General features: G+C 44.3%; 1 protein-coding gene across 2 annotated transcripts; it reads right to left on the reverse strand.

Moving 5' to 3' along the window:
* Nucleotides 1–7737: 7737 nt before the first annotated feature.
* LOC100382863 (uncharacterized) lies at nt 7738–16822 on the reverse strand. 2 transcript variants are annotated; one of them, XM_008663932.3, is made up of 15 exons: nt 16263–16822; nt 16031–16140; nt 15737–15835; nt 15575–15631; nt 15304–15459; nt 15116–15200; nt 13454–13544; nt 13211–13375; nt 13011–13133; nt 12810–12885; nt 12112–12259; nt 10356–11254; nt 10096–10286; nt 9364–9483; nt 7738–8119 (listed from the first exon to the last, which is right to left on the reverse strand). In XM_008663932.3, exons 1-14 carry the CDS (start codon nt 16309–16311, stop codon nt 9387–9389), a joined length of 2346 nt encoding a protein of 781 aa, XP_008662154.1. In that variant the 5' UTR covers nt 16312–16822; the 3' UTR covers nt 7738–8119; nt 9364–9386. The 2 variants fall into 2 exon arrangements, with proteins under 2 accessions (XP_008662154.1, NP_001348616.1); NM_001361687.1 differs by having other exon boundaries at nt 7745–8119; nt 10356–11338; nt 16263–16579.
* Between the last annotated feature and the right edge of the window lie 522 nt (nt 16823–17344).

A 17344-nucleotide genomic window follows, 5' to 3' on the forward strand; every position in this document is an offset into this window, starting at 1 on the left:
GCTCTTCGGATTCCTTGGGACACACATCCCCAATGGACATGTTCCTTAGCGCGATGCACGGAGCCTGTTCTTCACCTATCTCATCAAGATCAACTTGCTCTACTTGAGAGCCGTTAGTCTCATCAAACACAACGTCACAAGAAACTTCAACAAGTCCTGAGGACTTGTTAAAGACTCTATATGCCCTTGTGTTTGAGTCATATCCTAGTAAAAAGCCTTCTACAGTTTTAGGAGCAAATTTAAATTTTCTACCTCTCTTAACAAGAATAAAACATTTGCTACCAAAAACTCTAAAATAATAAATATTTGGCTTTTTACCGGTTAGGAGTTCATAGGATGTCTTCTTGAGGATTCGGTGTAGATATAACCGGTTGATGGCGTAGCAGGCAGTGTTGACCGCCTCGGCCCAAAACCGATCTGGTGTCTTGTACTCATCAAGCATGGTCCTCGCCATGTCCAAAAGAGTTCGATTCTTCCTCTCCACTACACCATTTTGTTGTGGGGTGTAGGGAGAAGAGAACTCATGCTTGATGCCCTCCTCCTCAAGGAAGCCTTCAATTTGAGAGTTCTTGAACTCCGTCCCGTTATCGCTTCTAATTTTCTTGATCCTTAAGCCGAACTCATTTTGAGCTCGTCTCAAGAATCCCTTTAAGGTCTCTTGGGTATGAGATTTTTCCTGCAAAAAGAACACCCAAGTGAAGCGAGAATAATCATCCACAATAACTAGACAGTACTTACTTCCGCCGATGCTTATGTAAGCGATCGGGCCGAATAAATCCATGTGTAGGAGCTCCTGTGGCCTGTCACTTGTCATAATGTTCTTGTGCGGATGATGAGTGCCAACTTGCTTTCCTGCTTGGCATGCGCTACAAATCCTGTCTTTCTCAAAATGAACATTTGTTAGTCCCAAAATGTGCTCTCCCTTTAGAAGCTTATGAAGATTCTTCATCCCAACGTGGGCTAGTCGGCGATGCCAGAGCCAACCCATGTTAGTCTTAGCAATTAAGCATGTGTCGAGTTCAGCTCTATCAAAATCTACCAAGTATAGCTGACCCTCTAACACACCCTTAAATGCTATTGAATCATCACTTCTTCTAAAGACAGTGACACCTACATCAGTAAAGAGACAGTTGTAGCCCATTTGACATAATTGAGATACAGAAAGCAAATTGTAATCTAAAGAATCTACAAGAAAAACATTGGAAATAGTATGGTCAGGTGATATAGCAATTTTACCCAATCCTTTGACCAAACCTTGATTTCCATCCCCGAATGTGATAGCTCGTTGGGGATCTTGGTTTTTCTCATATGAGGAGAACATCTTCTTCTCCCCTGTCATGTGGTTTGTGCACCCACTATCGAGTATCCAACTTGAGCCACCGGATGCATAAACCTACAAAACAATTTTAGTTCTTGACTTTAGGTACCCAAACGGTTTTGGGTCCTTTGGCATTAGAAACAAGAACTTTGGGTACCCAAACACAAGTCTTGGAGCCCTTGTGTTTGCCCCCAACAAACTTGGCAACTACCTTGCCGGATTTGTTAGTCAAAACATAAGATGCATCAAAAGTCTTAAATGAAATGCTATGATCATTTGATGCATTAGGAGTTTTCTTCTTAGGCAACTTGGCACGGGTTGGTTGCCTAGAGCTAGATGTCTCACCCTTATACATAAAAGCATGATTAGGGCCAGAGTGAGACTTCCTAGAATGAGTTCTCCTAATTTTGCTCTCGGGATAACCGGCAGGGTACAAAATATAACCCTCGTTATCCTGAGGCATGGGAGCTTTGCCCTTAACAAAGTTAGACAAGTTCTTAGGGGGAGCATTAAGTTTGACATTGTCTCCCCTTTGGAAGCCAATGCCATCCTTAATGCCAGGGCGTCTCCCATTATAGAGCATACTTCTAGCAAATTTAAACTTTTCATTCTCTAAGTTATGCTCGGCAATTTTAGCATCTAATAATGCTATATGATCATTTTGTTGTTTAATTAAAGCCATGTGATCATGAATAGCATTGTTATCAACATCTCTACATCTAGTACAAATAGAAGTGTGCTCAACGGTAGATGTAGAGGGTTTGCAAGATTTTAGTTCTACAACCTTAGCATGCAACATATCATTCTTAGTTCTAAGGTCGGAAATACTAGTATTGCAAACATCAAAATCTTTAGCCTTAGCAATCAAATTTTCATTTTCTACTCTAAGGCTATCAAGAGAATCATTCAATTCCTTAATCTTAGCAAGCAAATCATCATTATCATTTCTAAGATTTGGAATTGAGACATCACATACATGAGAATCAACCTTAGCAATTAATCTAGCATTTTCATTTCTAAGGTTGTCAATAGTGTCATGGCATGTGCTTAGCTCACTAGATAATTTGTTACATTTTTCTACCTCTAGAGCATAAGCATTTTTAACCTTAACATGCTTTTTGTTTTCCTTAATAAGGAAGTCCTCTTGAGAGTCCAAGAGATCATCCTTCTCATGAATAGCACTAATCAATTCATTTAATTTTTCCTTTTGTTGCATGTTAAGATCGGCAAAAAGGGTACGCAAATTATTCTCCTCATCACTAGCATTATCATCACTAGAGGATTCATATTTAGTGGAGGATTTAGATTTAACCTTCTTCCTTTTGCCGTCCTTTGCCATGAGGCACTTGTGGCCGACGTTGGGGAAGAGGAGTCCCTTGGTGACGGCGATGTTGGCGGCGTCCTCGTCAGAAGAGGACTCGGTGGAGCTCTCGTCGGAGTCCCACTCCCGGCAAACATGGGCATCGCCGCCCTTCTTCTTGTAGTACTTCTTCTTTTCTCTCCTCTTTCCCTTCTTGTCGTCGCCCCTGTCACTGTCACTAGATATAGGACATTTTGCAATAAAATGACTGGGCTTACCACATTTGTAGCACACTTTCTTGGAGCGGGGTTTGTAGTCCTTCCCCCTCCGTTGCTTGAGGATTTGGCGAAAGCTTTTGATGATTAAAGCCATTTCCTCATTGTCGAGCTTGGAGGCGTCAATTGGTTGTCTACTCGGTGTAGACTCCTCCTCCTTCTCCTCCGTCGCCTTAAATGCCACTGGTTGTGCTTCGGACGTGGAGGGTTCGTCAAGCTCGTTGATCTTCTTTGATCCCTTGATCATACATTCAAAGCTCACAAAATTCCCGATTACTTCCTCGGGAGTCATTAGTGTGTATCTAGGATTACCACGAATTAATTGAACTTGAGTGGGGTTAAGGAAAATAAGAGATCTTAGAATAACCTTAACCACCTCGTGGTCATCCCACTTCTTACTCCCGAGGTTGCGCACTTGGTTCACCAAGGTTTTGAGCCGGTTGTACATATCTTGTGGCTCTTCCCCTTGGCGAAGATGAAAGCGACCGAGCTCCCCCTCGATCGTTTCCCGCTTGGTGATCTTGGTGAGTTCATCACCCTCGTGCGCGGTCTTGAGAAGGTCCCAAATTTCCTTTGCATTCTTCAACCCTTGCACCTTGTTGTATTCCTCCTTGCTTAGAGAGGCGAGGAGTATGGTTGTAGCTTGGGAGTTGAAGTGCTCGATTTGGGCCACTTCGTCCGTATCATAATCCTCATCCCCTATGGATGGTACCTGTGCTCCAAACTCAACAACATTCCATATACTTTTGTGGAGTGAGGTTAGATGAAATTTCATTAAATCACTCCACCTAGCATAATCTTCGCCATCAAAAGTTGGCGGTTTGCCTAATGGAACGGAAAGTAATGGAGTATGTCTAGATGTACGAGAATAGTGTAAGGGGATCTTACTAAACTTCTTGCGCTCTTGGCGCTTAGAAGTTACGGACGGCGCATCGGAGTCGGAGGTCGATGTTGATGAAGTGTCGGTCTCGTAGTAGACCACCTTCCTCATCCTCTTGTGCTTGTCGCCTTTCCGATGCGACTTGTGGGAAGAAGATTTTTCCTTCTTCTCTTTGTGGTGTGAGGAAGAAGATCTTTTCTCCTTCCGTTTGGAGGAGTCCTTCTTCTTCTCCTTCCTCTTGGTGCGGGACTCTTCCGATGAAGTGCTCCCTTGGCTCGTAGTGGGCTTGTCGCCGGTCTCCATCTCCCTCTTGGTGTGATCTCCCGACATCACTTCGAGCGGTTAGGCTCTAATGAAGCACCGGGCTCCGATACCAATTGAAAGTCGCCTAGAGGGGGGGTGAATAGGGCGAAACTGAAAATCTCAAAAATAATCACAACTATAAGTCGTGTTAGCGTTAGAAGTATAATAGAGTCCGAGAGGGAGGGTGCAAAACAAATCGCAAGCGAATAATGAAGTGAGACACGCGGATTTGTTTTACCGAGGTTCGGTTCTCTCAAACCTACTCCCCGTTGAGGAGGCCACAAAGGCCGGGTCTCTTTCAACCCTTACCCTCTCTCAAACGGTCCCTTGGACCGAGTGAGCTTTCTTTTCTCAATCACTTGGAACACAAAGTTCCTACAAGGACCACCACAAGATTGGTGTCTCTTGCCTCATTTACAAGTGAGTTTTGATCGCAAGAAAGAATCAAGAAAGAAAGCACGATTGCAAAAATCAAGCGACAAGAGCGACAAATAACACACGGATCACTTTCTCTCTCAAGTCACTAATCACTAATGATCTCTTTTCTCAATTGTGAAACTTGGAGAGATGGAGGCTTTGAATGTGTCTTGGAATGGATTGCTAGCTCTTGTATTGAATGTTGAAGGTTGGGATGCTTGGGTGAAGTGAATGGAGGTGGTTGGGGTTGTATTTATAGCCACCAACCACTTCCTAGCCGTTACTCCATTCTGCTGAGCGCGGACGGTCCGCCCGCCAAGTCCGGACGGTCCGCCCCTGTAGATCAACGGCTGAAAATGCAACGGTCAGCAGTAACGGCTATATCAACGGCTATATTGCATTTAATGCGTCGTCAGATGTCAGACAGACCCAGTCGCGGACGGTCCGGTCGTGCACCCCGGACGGTCCGCGAGCCCGCTATAATTCATTCTTCCGAACCCGTCACCTTCGGGTTTTCGGAACCTTGCCTACCGGACGGTCCGCGTCTGAGGCCGGACGGTCCGAGCGAGGTCTCAGACGGTCCGCGCTTATCCTCCGGACGGTCCATAGTGCAGACTCGGATTTTTGCATTGGTTCTGTCCGAGGGTCATCCTTGTGTCGCGGACGGTCCGCTGCAAGTGCCCGGACGGTCCGCGCTTGGCCTGTTTTTCCAAAAAGCTTCTCCTGTCCGGAATAATCTACGGTATTCCGGATAGTCGATTTAGTATAGTTGTAGATGAACCTTTGACACCTGTAGAACATATAATCTAGAGCAAACTAGTTAGTCCAATTATTTGTGTTGGGCAATTCAACCACTAAAATCAATTAGGAAGTAGGTGTAAGCCTAATTCCCTTACACTCTTGTTGTTTTTTCTCTAAAATTGTATGGATGAAATCAATCTATAGGAATTTCAAAGAAATTGATATGATTGAATCATGTGTTCCAAAGGCTCACGTAGGAAATTTTCCTGTAGGGAATGAAGTCCTCATATTTGCTTTGTTGTGAAGGAGGCCTCATGGGTGGAGACTTAGATTGTTGTCTTTTGTTGGGTTGATCTCATCTGATTCGTTCAAAGGATCGAACCGAACACATCAACCACATTATGATCAGAGGCACAACAACCTTCTAGCCATGACCCCCTTTTACCGTACATAAACTTGGGGATCCCATATGAGAACCAATGGTTCTCACTGGTCTTCTTTGTCGTACACACATAGAGAAATACGATCTTGTCCCTACGCTGCTAGCCTGCTAGTAAAGGAAAAATCGTCATCGTCGCTCAACCTCATGATCTTGAGGCAAGCTGTGTTGCCCTAATGGTATCTTCATCTAACGCTGAATGTACAACTTGTTCCTATAACATATTGTGGTTCAGAATTGAGCACCAGATCCTATTACGAGGTCTAACATTGATACGAGAACAAGGTGGTCGAACCTTAACCCTAGATGCCATTATCTCTTCTGTTTTTAGGACGAACTCAAGCAAATCCCCTAAAGTCATGGGTTCACCAATAAAGGGTAAGAGAAAGATAGGGAAGATAGAACAATCACTAATTTTCCCTCTCACACTATCCCTAACCACATGGAGCACATGAAACAAATGAAAAGAGAAAGAGAAAGTTGATTGGTCGTAGAGGACTAGGGTATATGGTGGCGGCGACGACCTGAGCACAACACAACTCAATGGAAACACTTATTGTATCATACACGATGTATGTTGACTCTATTGCATGTTATGAGGCATCAGAAACTGCTATTTGGCTTAAGAAATTTGTATCTAGTGTAAAAGTGGTGGAGACCATATCAAAATCACCGAAGCTACACTACGATAATGGAGCAATAATATATTACTCCTATAAAAATAGGTCAAGTGATACTACCAAACATATTGGCATCAAAGTATTATGATATAACGGGAGTTAGTGCATAATCAAACAATTAAACTTGACTATATACATACAAAGCAAATGCTTGTGCATCCGCTTAATAAAAGGCTTCCACCCTGCAAGTTCAGAAAGCACGTAGCCGATATGTGTCTAATGAAGCGACTATACTTCTGAATTAATGGGTCATAAAATACAACAATCTCCCTTAAGACTAGGTTCTCTGTTTTGAGATAGAAATGTATATTATAGTCATTGAGGCCAATAGCTTATAACATGCTACTATAACACCTCGGTCTTGGTACATCAATTTATTGAAAAATGGAAATTATAAGTTAAGAAGTAAAGCAAAGTAAGTTCTAAACATAAACAGAACAAAGGGGGATAATGTTGGTTCAATCAAGAAACTAGACCGAATGCAAGAACTGTGCCCGGGTTGAGGGCGTAGCAACCTCTCTAGTTGCGGGCCTCTTTCACTCGACATACATAAATAGGAAGAGGACCAATACCACGTTTGCCAGTAGCATCCTCGCCCGTACACTCCTAGAGAAAACCGATCTAGTCTCCTACACGACTAGTGAGGAGAAAGACCGTCGCCGCCACTCATCCTCATCGTCTCAAGCCAAGCAACACCCTTCTAATAGTCTCTGTCAAACGTCGAAGGTAAAGCTCGTTTCTACACCTCTAACCTAAATTCGGTGATTACTTCCTCATCCTTTGACATGGTGGTAAATCTATCTTTCGCGACATCAATTGCTTATTGTATTTTGAATTTATATCCGTGAAGGTGCTATGCATTACCAGGTTTTATAATCTGGTAGCTAATGCATTAGCTAAATTGGGTGCATGCTTAGGCTATCTGTACCAGATCGTGTAAATTAGAGCATTTGTATTATAGATTACATTAAAGTTTGAAATAGTAGATGGGATAGAAGATTCGACAGATTAGCTGTTGGAGACAGCCGACCAAGAGGCAACAATGGGGCGGGCTCCTAAGTCTAGAGTTCCATTGAAACCCCTTAAAATTTAAAACGTACACGATGTAATATAAAAGCCCATGTCGATTTAGTTCAGTAACCTGTTGCTGTTGTGTTTTGGCCAAATTGCAATCCTGCTGCTGTAAACATTTTGATCGCCACTGATCAGGCGTTGGCCTCTCTTTAATGGAATGTATTCCTTGCTAAGAAAAGCAACTGTATTTTCGTGGTCATCAACTCACCATGCATAAAAATAGTTTCAGACAGAGAACACCTGAAACGTCATAAGCTAAAGCTAGATGCGTCAAAATCAACCTTGCACCCAGCACCCGGCAGACACAAGATAGCATTCAAACAATCCTCCTGCATTCAGATTATTGCAGTTCATCGTCGAAAGCATGCCGGGGAATCCTCAAATACATAGATAGCTTAAGAATCACGGGAACAGTTTCAACTAAGCATTTAGCCTGAAGATTTCGATGCGACACAAGAACGAGTGCCGTGCGAGCTACAAACCAACTAGGATAGAGTCGCTGATACTGATTCCTAAGTGGAACCTACAAGATATCAGTCCAGAGCGGTGGCCTGCACCGGATACAAGTAACGGGGGAGTTCTGAAGACGCGCACGGTGTACATGCTAGAGGTGACACCAGCGAACATGGGAGCACAGCACACCGGACCGCCATGGACAGTGCTACAGTGTGCCACAGAATCGTCACGGGAGCCTGTAGTTGTAACCGAGCCAAAATGTCACGAAGGTAAGCCAGGGAGGAGAGTCACCCCTATTGAGGGGAAAACAAGTGCACAGAACAAACTAAGGGCTTGTTCGTTTGTGTCGGATTGGTGGGTCGGAACGATTCCTAACCGGATTGTTTCTCTAATTTATATAAACCTTAAGTAGCTGGAACGATTCCGGGTGCAATCCGACAGAAACGAACAAGCCCTAAACAAAATATTAGGATCACGCTGCAGTGTTAAGTCAACAGCATGGCTGGCACTTTTACCATTTTGTTCAAAGTTTTTTTTGATGACATAAAATCAGCCGCCCACCCCACCCCCCACTCACCCACACATAAGTCAACAATTACCAGAGAATTTGTTTTTTTTACTCAATTAGAGCTTGTTCGATTAGCTCCAATCCGAGGGGATTAGGAGCAAATTGGGGGATTTATCTCATACGAGCCAACATGCCCCTCAATTCCTCAGATTGAAAATCAACCAAACAATATGTGGACTGGATTTCTCAGCAAAGTCCAGCCGTACTTAACATTTTTACTGACAATCAATTTTCAGTAATCCCCAAATATATGATCTGATATATCCACTTGTTCGTTTCTCCTAACCAGTTACTATTCCTGAAAATTCTAGTGTACTTCTAACCTGTTTAGCTTTCATAATCAAGATGGAAGTCATCTGTCCAGAATGGCTTCCTAAGTACTACAACTTCATCATCTGCTTAGCTACAAGAAATCATTAGCTTGTTTTTTTTCAGGTAAAATCCACACAAATTTTAGTTACTACTTAATCACAATGGTTTTATCTGCAATTCAGCTTCATGCAATAAAAATAAATAATTTCTTATAGTGAATCCATAGTGTTAAGGTTTAAGAATATCATATAATGACTCTGACTGACATTATCAATCTGCCAGGAAACACTCGTCATTTCTTCAGTAATGGGGGAACTGTTTCACAACATATACAGCTATTCTTCCACCAGGAAGATATCATGGAAAGTCATCATATATCAGTTAGCTCTATGGCATGCACGTTTGGGTTAACATTGAACGGGCTTCTCCAGACAAGACCATTTAATTGGATAACTGTGTCATACCTATTAACTCACATAAACTTGCTGACATAATAACACAGCAACTAAATTAATCAAGAAAAAATAACTATACCAACATCAAATCACAATTGGAGAAGCAGGTGTGTACTATAATAAAAGAAAGGGACACAAAGGTTACCCGAAAGAGCTCTGGGTATCAATTTAAGATAGGTAGCGTGGATCGTTTCCTGGCTTTCCCATCTTATGCACATCCTCAGGTGAAAGTATTTTGATGTACCATACACTATTCACAAATGACCTGCATTGTGTGAGCAAGCTCAGTTTCAGGCGGATCTACAACTGGCATGCATAATGATGCACATACTAAGATTTATATGTTACATGCATCACTTTACATAAACTTGAAACATCAATCCATATTACAAGTAAGCTATATTTTGTATCGAAGTAAAAAAAATGACCATTTCAGTATTGAAGTATCATAAATCAAAGGCTATGAATTCATCGTTTTGTAACTTGAACGCATACAATAGATGCATGGCAGAATCAAACACATGTAGGTCTGTTTGAGATCACGAGGAGCCATTGAACAGTTTGAAAATAACATGTAGGTCCTTTCAAATGCAAGCCAAAATAGATATTAACAAGGCTAATGGACACTTTGAGTAAAAAAAACTTCCCATGCAAAAGAAGCAAAAAAAATCAACTTAGTATGAAAGTGGAAACTATGCTGCGTTGTTTTTTTTTTCTAATGAATTTTAAATATTTATGACAAATTCAAATGCGCATACTACTGAGAAATCACAAATTGAAAATAGAATTCTAGTGATGAAGATTTATGACAAATTCAAATGTGCATACTACTGAGAAATCACAAATTGAAAATAGAATTCTAGTGATGGTATCTTACTCCCACGGGTCGTCTCCAAGGAGAAGCACATCGTTCTCCCTGTCGACAAATACAAGCTGCCAGCCTGATCTATCAGGGTCATCCAACTGACCCTTAATGCCGAACATCTGACCCAGTTCCTCTCGAAGTTCAGCATAATTAGAGAACCGGGTGATGTCCAAGGATCTCCCCACCGATCCTGACTTGTAAACCTGAATTTAATAAGATGGTTACATGAGGAGGGGCTTATATTAGTTTTTAGTAGACTCAATTACACTCACCTTAACGAATGTTCTAGTTGTCGGATCATTCTCTCCTGTATTTTGCAATAAACCAGAAGAGTCATCCAGACAACCATACATTGGACTTTGCAGATATGTTGATCCAGAGGGAATCGTTGATATATTATTATCCGCAACATTTGAGGTCAAATTAGGTACCATATTGTACAGTAGGGAGGAAGAGTCAACTTGAGGGCTAAAAAGGGTCTGGTTCTGCACATCACGACCAATTTTGTTGTCAACAGGACCATCTTTGGTAGTGGGTGAGTTAAGTGAAACCGAGCCCCCAAAAGACATCGATTGTGAGCAAATAAACTTTTGCTTCCATGCCTGTTGCTGCTGCTGCTCGCTAACTACAGGTTGGTTGAATCTAGACAAATCCACAGATTTTGAGCTTCCCTGAAGGAAGTTTGATTCCAGCATATTCTCGTTGCTGCTAGAGCTGATGAAGCTGGAAGAGTTGACATTAGGATCAGAAAAGCCAAATTTTTCCCGCAAATGGCTTGGTAATGATGTTGGACTCGAGAGAACCGCACTGCTAGGAACTTGGTACGGCTGATCTGGTTGAATCTTCTGCTTCTGGTCATTATGAGCATGCTGCATCTGCTGGAATTGTTGGAGCTGCTGCTGAATAGCATTTGGGTTGAGCACGGACTGGATATTTTGAGCATCAGGACTAACCATCTGCTGTTGGCTCCCTTGCTGTAGTATTTGCTGCTGCAACAGCGGATTGAGATTGCACTGTTCCTGTGGGGACTGCATAGGTTGTTGAAGGTGTAGGAATTGCTGCTTCAGATAACCATCCGACTGGGAAGCAGCTGCGGCAGCAACCACTGCTTGATACTGATCATGGTCATTGCTAAGTAAGGATGGATGGAGTCTCTGTTGTCCCCAGGAACCTACACCAGGTGACTGGAAGTTTAAAGACTGAAAGCCCCCTTCACCAGCAACTCCTCTCAGCCACATCAAAGCATTGCTGTCATCTTAAGTGTAATATTACAATCAATAAAGGCATAATAACAGAATGAAAGGCAATGACAATAATGACACAAGTTGTCTAACACATAAATGAAAAGCTTCAGCAAATAAATGAAATAGCACGTTCTACCATGGTGCCTCCCTCAATGCTGCCAATTTGGCATAGATGTTTTGGTCCTGTCCTTCCCCATGACCCACACAAAGTGGGAGCCTCCGGGCACTGGTCCGTCCTTTTTTAGCTAATATTACCTGCTACTAGCTAGTTTGGTTCAACTAGTAAAATATATGTTAGTTGGGTATTCAACTAACAATAAACTTAAGTATTAGCTAGGCCTGTTTGTATCCAAAGGAGCTAATATTAGCAGCAAACTACTATCTCTGTGGGTCCAAACAGGCCCTTGGAAGATATCCATATTTTAGTTGTACAGCAGTTTTACTTCTAGTTTCCATTGAAGCAAGATGGAAATAACAAAACCTCAGTCACTGAACTGCCAGATTACTTCGGCTGAGGTCAACAACTCATCATCATATCAAGTTTCCTGAGCCAATTGTTGGATCTAAAAGCATCTATGTAACTTTTTTCCCTAGTAGCTGATATAAACAGGCTTCTACTCCAAAAAAAAAAACTATTGTTCTTGCTGGCTGCTTTCAGTGTAATCTGGCAGCGCTATGAGTACCTACTTTGTAGCAGTAACAGAAATAACGCATGTAAATAGCCACAACACCAGAGGTGCTGCACTCAGCGTGATAGCAACAAGCATGAGTATTTGAAGTGTACCATGAAGAGCAGCAACTCCTGAATACCATGGATGCTTAACTCGCAGTGGGAAGAGGGATGGATACATAGGAAAGGTTGTCAGTGGCTCAATTTCCCACAGAGAAACTCTAGGTGGCCTTTCTCCTGCTGTTGATTCATCCCAGCCAACCTGTGCTAATAATATCAGTGACATAGTGGTTAGGGGACACTTTGTGGTATCAAAATTATTCAGTCTGAAAGAATGACGAGAGTAACCCAATGTGTAAGACGGTAGAGGTTATTATGATTTTATGAGCTTGTGACATAAAGGAGAACAAGGAGTTCTGTTGGGGGGAAAGAGAAAATATTTCACAATAGAAATTTATTCTCTTGCCAAAGAATGAAAATCTGGGTAGTGCAAAATATCTGAACGTGATATAAGTCACAAAATTATTTGCTTGAAAACCAGACGAGTGGATCAGAAGAAAATAAGAACAAAAACATGAAACAGGAATTAAGCGAGTAAATAGTGCAGACCCAGTGCCGGAGGCTTCCACATTAGTGGGGTCTAGGAAAGGGATAAACCGAGGCAAGCCTTATCCCCCGCAATTGCGGAGAGGCTGCTTCGAACCCGCTAACAATTTGAAATGAGGATTACGAACCACCATGCAAAAGAAGATTAAAATCATAGAGGGAACCAAGAAGACAGCTAACAAGAAAAATGAAGAAAAAACTCTTACCTTCACTGATCTCCAATAGGAACTAGGCCAACGCACTGGGTCAGCATCACTCACTTCAGTTATTGTCCCCATGTACCTGCAATTATTTTAATACCCTATTTATTAGATTTTTTTGCAATTCTTGAGCATAAAACTGCAAGTCTCATGGACATATGTTCTTTTGCGAAGAGTAAGAAGAAAATTTTGGTACTGCCGCCTCACCTGCGGACACTAGATTCCTCTGTCTCAAACAACATCCTGAATCGCATCCCAACTGATATCCGCGTGTGAAAAACTGCCTTGATGTATTTCGAAAGGGGTATAACAAATTCTGATGGACTTGCCCTGCAAGCACATTTTTTGAATCAATGGAACATAGGAAACATATAATTGTCATTTGCTAATCAAACAGTTCAAATTACCTAGGATTAAAGAAAATTGTGAAACGGCTGTTTGTTGCAGCAGCATGAGCTGCTGCTGCAAGGAGCCCAATGTGCATGCTGTCACTCGAAAGAACAGAAGAGGGCATCACAGTCTGTGGACGGCTGGCGCGTCTGATTCCAAGCAGAAGCTGGTTTTTCTCATTCCTAAATTAGTTGGGGAAAGGGTAAGTCCTACTCGTCATCAAATTTTAAGTGGTACGGCATTGAAGCAATGGAACAAACCATATGAATAGCACAGAATCTCCAGCAACAAGTCTCTTAGCACTGACAAACACACTCCAGCCAGTAGTCAGCAGGTGTCTTTTGGGCTGGCCTGTGAAAAGAAGCCTATTTAGTGAAAAGCTAGCAACATTGATGTTAAATCATTCAATCTGTCAGCAACAACGACAGAAGAGCTGTCAGCCCCATTTCATAACCAGTATAGCAGATTTTTTGAAAGGGAAAGACAAAAGAATTGCCATTCCAATATATTAGACGAAAAGAGAAAACACTGTACAAAAACTGGCACCAAAGCTGCAGTGGCGGACCTACAGGGGGGTCCGGGTTGGCCCTGGCACACCCTAAGCCAGGCCCACCAGGGACCCCACATGGCCATCCTGTGCGTCGTTGGGCCGTTCCAACGATCCAACATCTCCCAGTTTCAATCGTTCGACACGGCTTCTCAGTTCTTGACTTCCTGGCGAGTGCACGGCCGTTCCAACTTCCAGGGTTCCTCAGTTCCTGGCGCTGGCGGCTAGAAAGTGGAATGCGCTGGCGGCTGGAAATTGGAAATTATGGCGATCTTGCTTGATCTGGTACTCTGCTCCCGCTGCCGAAAGCCGACGCCTACCGCCTGCGGCCGTGCCCTCACCAGCGCTCGCACGGAGACAGAGGTGCCCTTCCCGCGTACAGCCGTACAGTACAGGTGCGCAGAAACATCACGCCCCCTACTATTGATTTTTGTCTTATTGATTATTGATTCACTACCATTATTTTTGTAGTAACTACCATTATTTATGGCGTTGAGAAAGCGCAGGCCACATAAGTAGTATTATTGCAATTTTATGTTTAATGTATGCAATTTTCATGGTTATTTATTGAGTGTTAAACTTTATATCTATATATTAAATTGTTTACCAAATTTACTATGAAATTATATGTACATTAGATAGAATTCTACATGAAAATTTTGTTGCGGCACACCCTATATAAAAATCCTAGGTCCGCCACTGCAAAGCTGGCGCCAACACCAAAACAGCTAGCCAAGCAAGACCTAGCTAGAACACTGACAGCAGTATAGCAGATGGGTCCTCATTCATGAGTGCCATTGATGCTTGTAATCAAAGTTTATCATTTACTGGGGGATACGAAGTATGTTATGGACTGACAAATCACCCACAAACAAACTAAAACACTGTGCAAGGTTAGGTCTTTTAACAAGACATAAGAAAAGAACCAGGGTGTGGTACACTAGTACTCTACTGAGAAGTAATGCACGTCAGTACATCCAGAGGCCCATGTGCAATTCTGGAGCACCTAACTCCTACGGATTCAGGAACATCTATCTGGGGAAATTTTCCTGTCAGTTGAGACGTGGCAACTTAAACTTAATCCAGTACCGCACTATCCTGGCATACTAAAAGTGCAAAGGTCTCAATGTACTATCCAAATTAATGTCTTCGCTTTTGTAGTTTGTATGCCCTTGGTTGTACTTACTAAATAGTCACATGAAGTGGTATTTTTCGCTTAAACTGCTCGGAAATAACACACTAGGTAATACCTTGATAATATAATTAATCAAAAAATAAAATGGCTAACAACTGATGACAGCATTTCATTCAAGATTTTCGAAAAAGAAAGAAAAAAAGTTTAAAGAGTGTCGGTTATGGATTTTGTGGAACTTGCCTCGGAAGATATGCCTGAACTTCCACTCGACATCATGAATATCCCGTGCAATAAGCTCCTGTGCTGGAGGCTGCTGTGTGAAATCCTACAAACCACACTATACCACCTGTTATTTGCAACAGCAAACCAAACAACCCAGCATGCAGCTGAACAAAAGAAACGCCACCCAAAATACACACTCATCACACCAGTGGGGGGAAGACACGCTCGGCCGCGCGACGGGGCACAGAGAACCCGCCGTGCGTGCTGGTGTCGCTCGCAGTCAGCGTCTTGCAGAAGTAGTTCGTCGGCTGCTTGCTCATGATTCCCATCTCCGCAGGCAGGTACGGGTCGTTCTGCTCTTGCTGCACACACAGAGGGCCAGGGGGAAGGGAACGCAGCCGAGCCGACACAGCATAAGAAGTCAACAAAACAGCGACGACGGAGACGGAGAAGCATCCAAAACCCCGGGTGCCTTACTGGGTTGAGCGGCTGCAGCGTCATCTGCGCGTACACTTCATCCGTCTCCACATCCGCCTGCATGTATATATATATTCGAGCTTTTTAGCTTGGCGCCCGCAGGTAGAGGAACGGAGCGGGCGGACGACATCTAAGGAATTTTGGAGGGAGAAAACCGCGCACATGCATTGTGACATCGTGCAGCTGGCAGATCAGCTGCGGCGGCAGGTTGGGGTAGTTGGGGATGTGCCCGTCCACCTCCTTGTTCGTCGACGCCGCCACCTTTACACGCGCCGAGACGCATTATGAGCTTAGGCAGAAACGTAGGCAAGCGAGAGCGATCAAAGCGAACGCAACCGACGAGGTGAGGCACGGGAAACAGCCACGAGTTATGCTATTGCTATTGCTATGCAGGTTGTGTACCGTGGGCTGGTAGCCCCGCAGCAGCAGCAGCGAGGGAGACGGAGTTTGACTCACCTGCTCGCTGTGGCCCTGCGGGAAGTAGACGACGCGCGTGGCGACGGTGGGGAGGCAGACGAGCGGGCCGGCGCACGCGTGCCACAGCTCCGAGTTGAGGCACTTCTTCTCTGCACGTCACGCACAGCGCAGCGGCCGGCCAGCATCAGCAAAAAAACGAATCGATTCCGAGCCAACAGCGGTGCACAGGGAAGCGAAACCTAGCTAGGCAGGCAGGCAGGCACCGACGCACCTTCCTCCGGCGGCTGCTGCCCGATGCTGGCCGCGGACGAGGAGCTCATCTCCCACAGCCGGGCCGGGGCCGGGGCCGAAACCTAACCTCCTCTAGAGCCTCCTCGCGAATCCGCCCGAACCCGCATCCATCGCGCCCCTCCCGTCCTCGCTCAAATCGGCCGCATTCTGCACCGAGCCGAACCGACGCTCGTTCACCCGAGGCAGGCAGCGGTACTAGGTACGGGACGCCCACCTTGTCAGCTCACCCGAGCTCGGAGATCGCCATGGTGCGTGGAGAGAGACAGAGAGAGGGACGGGAGGGGGGCTGGGAGCCTGGGAGGAGGGCCTGGGGGGCACGGAGAGAGAGAGAGAGAGAGAGAGAGGGCAGAGGGACTGGGGGTGGGAATGATTAGGCCTGGGCATTTAAGCGAGACGGCGGAGGGGCGAAGCGGCATCAGCATTCAGCAGCGTGTGTGTGCGCGTGTGCGGCTGGATAGACGCGAGACTGCGAGTTGAGTTCGCCCGCGTCGCCACAGTGCCGTGCGGCGTGGACTGGCAGGAGACTCTGGCAGGCTGCCCGCCGGTGCGCCCAGCCCAGTTCCTTTTTTATTTTTTTTTTGGAATAAGGGCATGTACAGTGGTGTTTAATGTGTGGGCTCTTAAGGTGTTTTAGGGGGTTATTTGCAAAAAAATCTTAGAGCCGTCTCTCCGTGAAGAGACGCCTCTGGCTCGTAAACCAAGTAACAACAGACGCCTCACTTCCCACTGTACGAATTTGTCGTCTGTTCTATCGATCTGATGCTATACAAATACATTTAATTCTGTATTTATTAATAGACTACGTCTATAGACACTCCATTGTACAATAGAGTCTCTTAGTTGTCTCATGTGCTTGGAGAACCGTTTTGGTGTCTCTCCACTGTACATGCCCTAAAGCGGATGAGGTCGAGGAAGAGGAGAGGATACTAGAGAGTGCGTGCAACGCAGCAATAATTAATTCAGAAAAGAAAGCGAGCCGTGGGAGTAGCATTAGAAAAGCCGTATTTTATGGGCTCATGTAAGCGGCTGTCGGGGGCGCAAGCGATCCGGTCCGGTCCACTG

The sequence above is a fragment of the Zea mays genome, chromosome 10 (genome assembly GCF_902167145.1).
Source record: "Zea mays cultivar B73 chromosome 10, Zm-B73-REFERENCE-NAM-5.0, whole genome shotgun sequence".
Lineage (NCBI taxonomy): Eukaryota > Viridiplantae > Streptophyta > Magnoliopsida > Poales > Poaceae > Zea > Zea mays.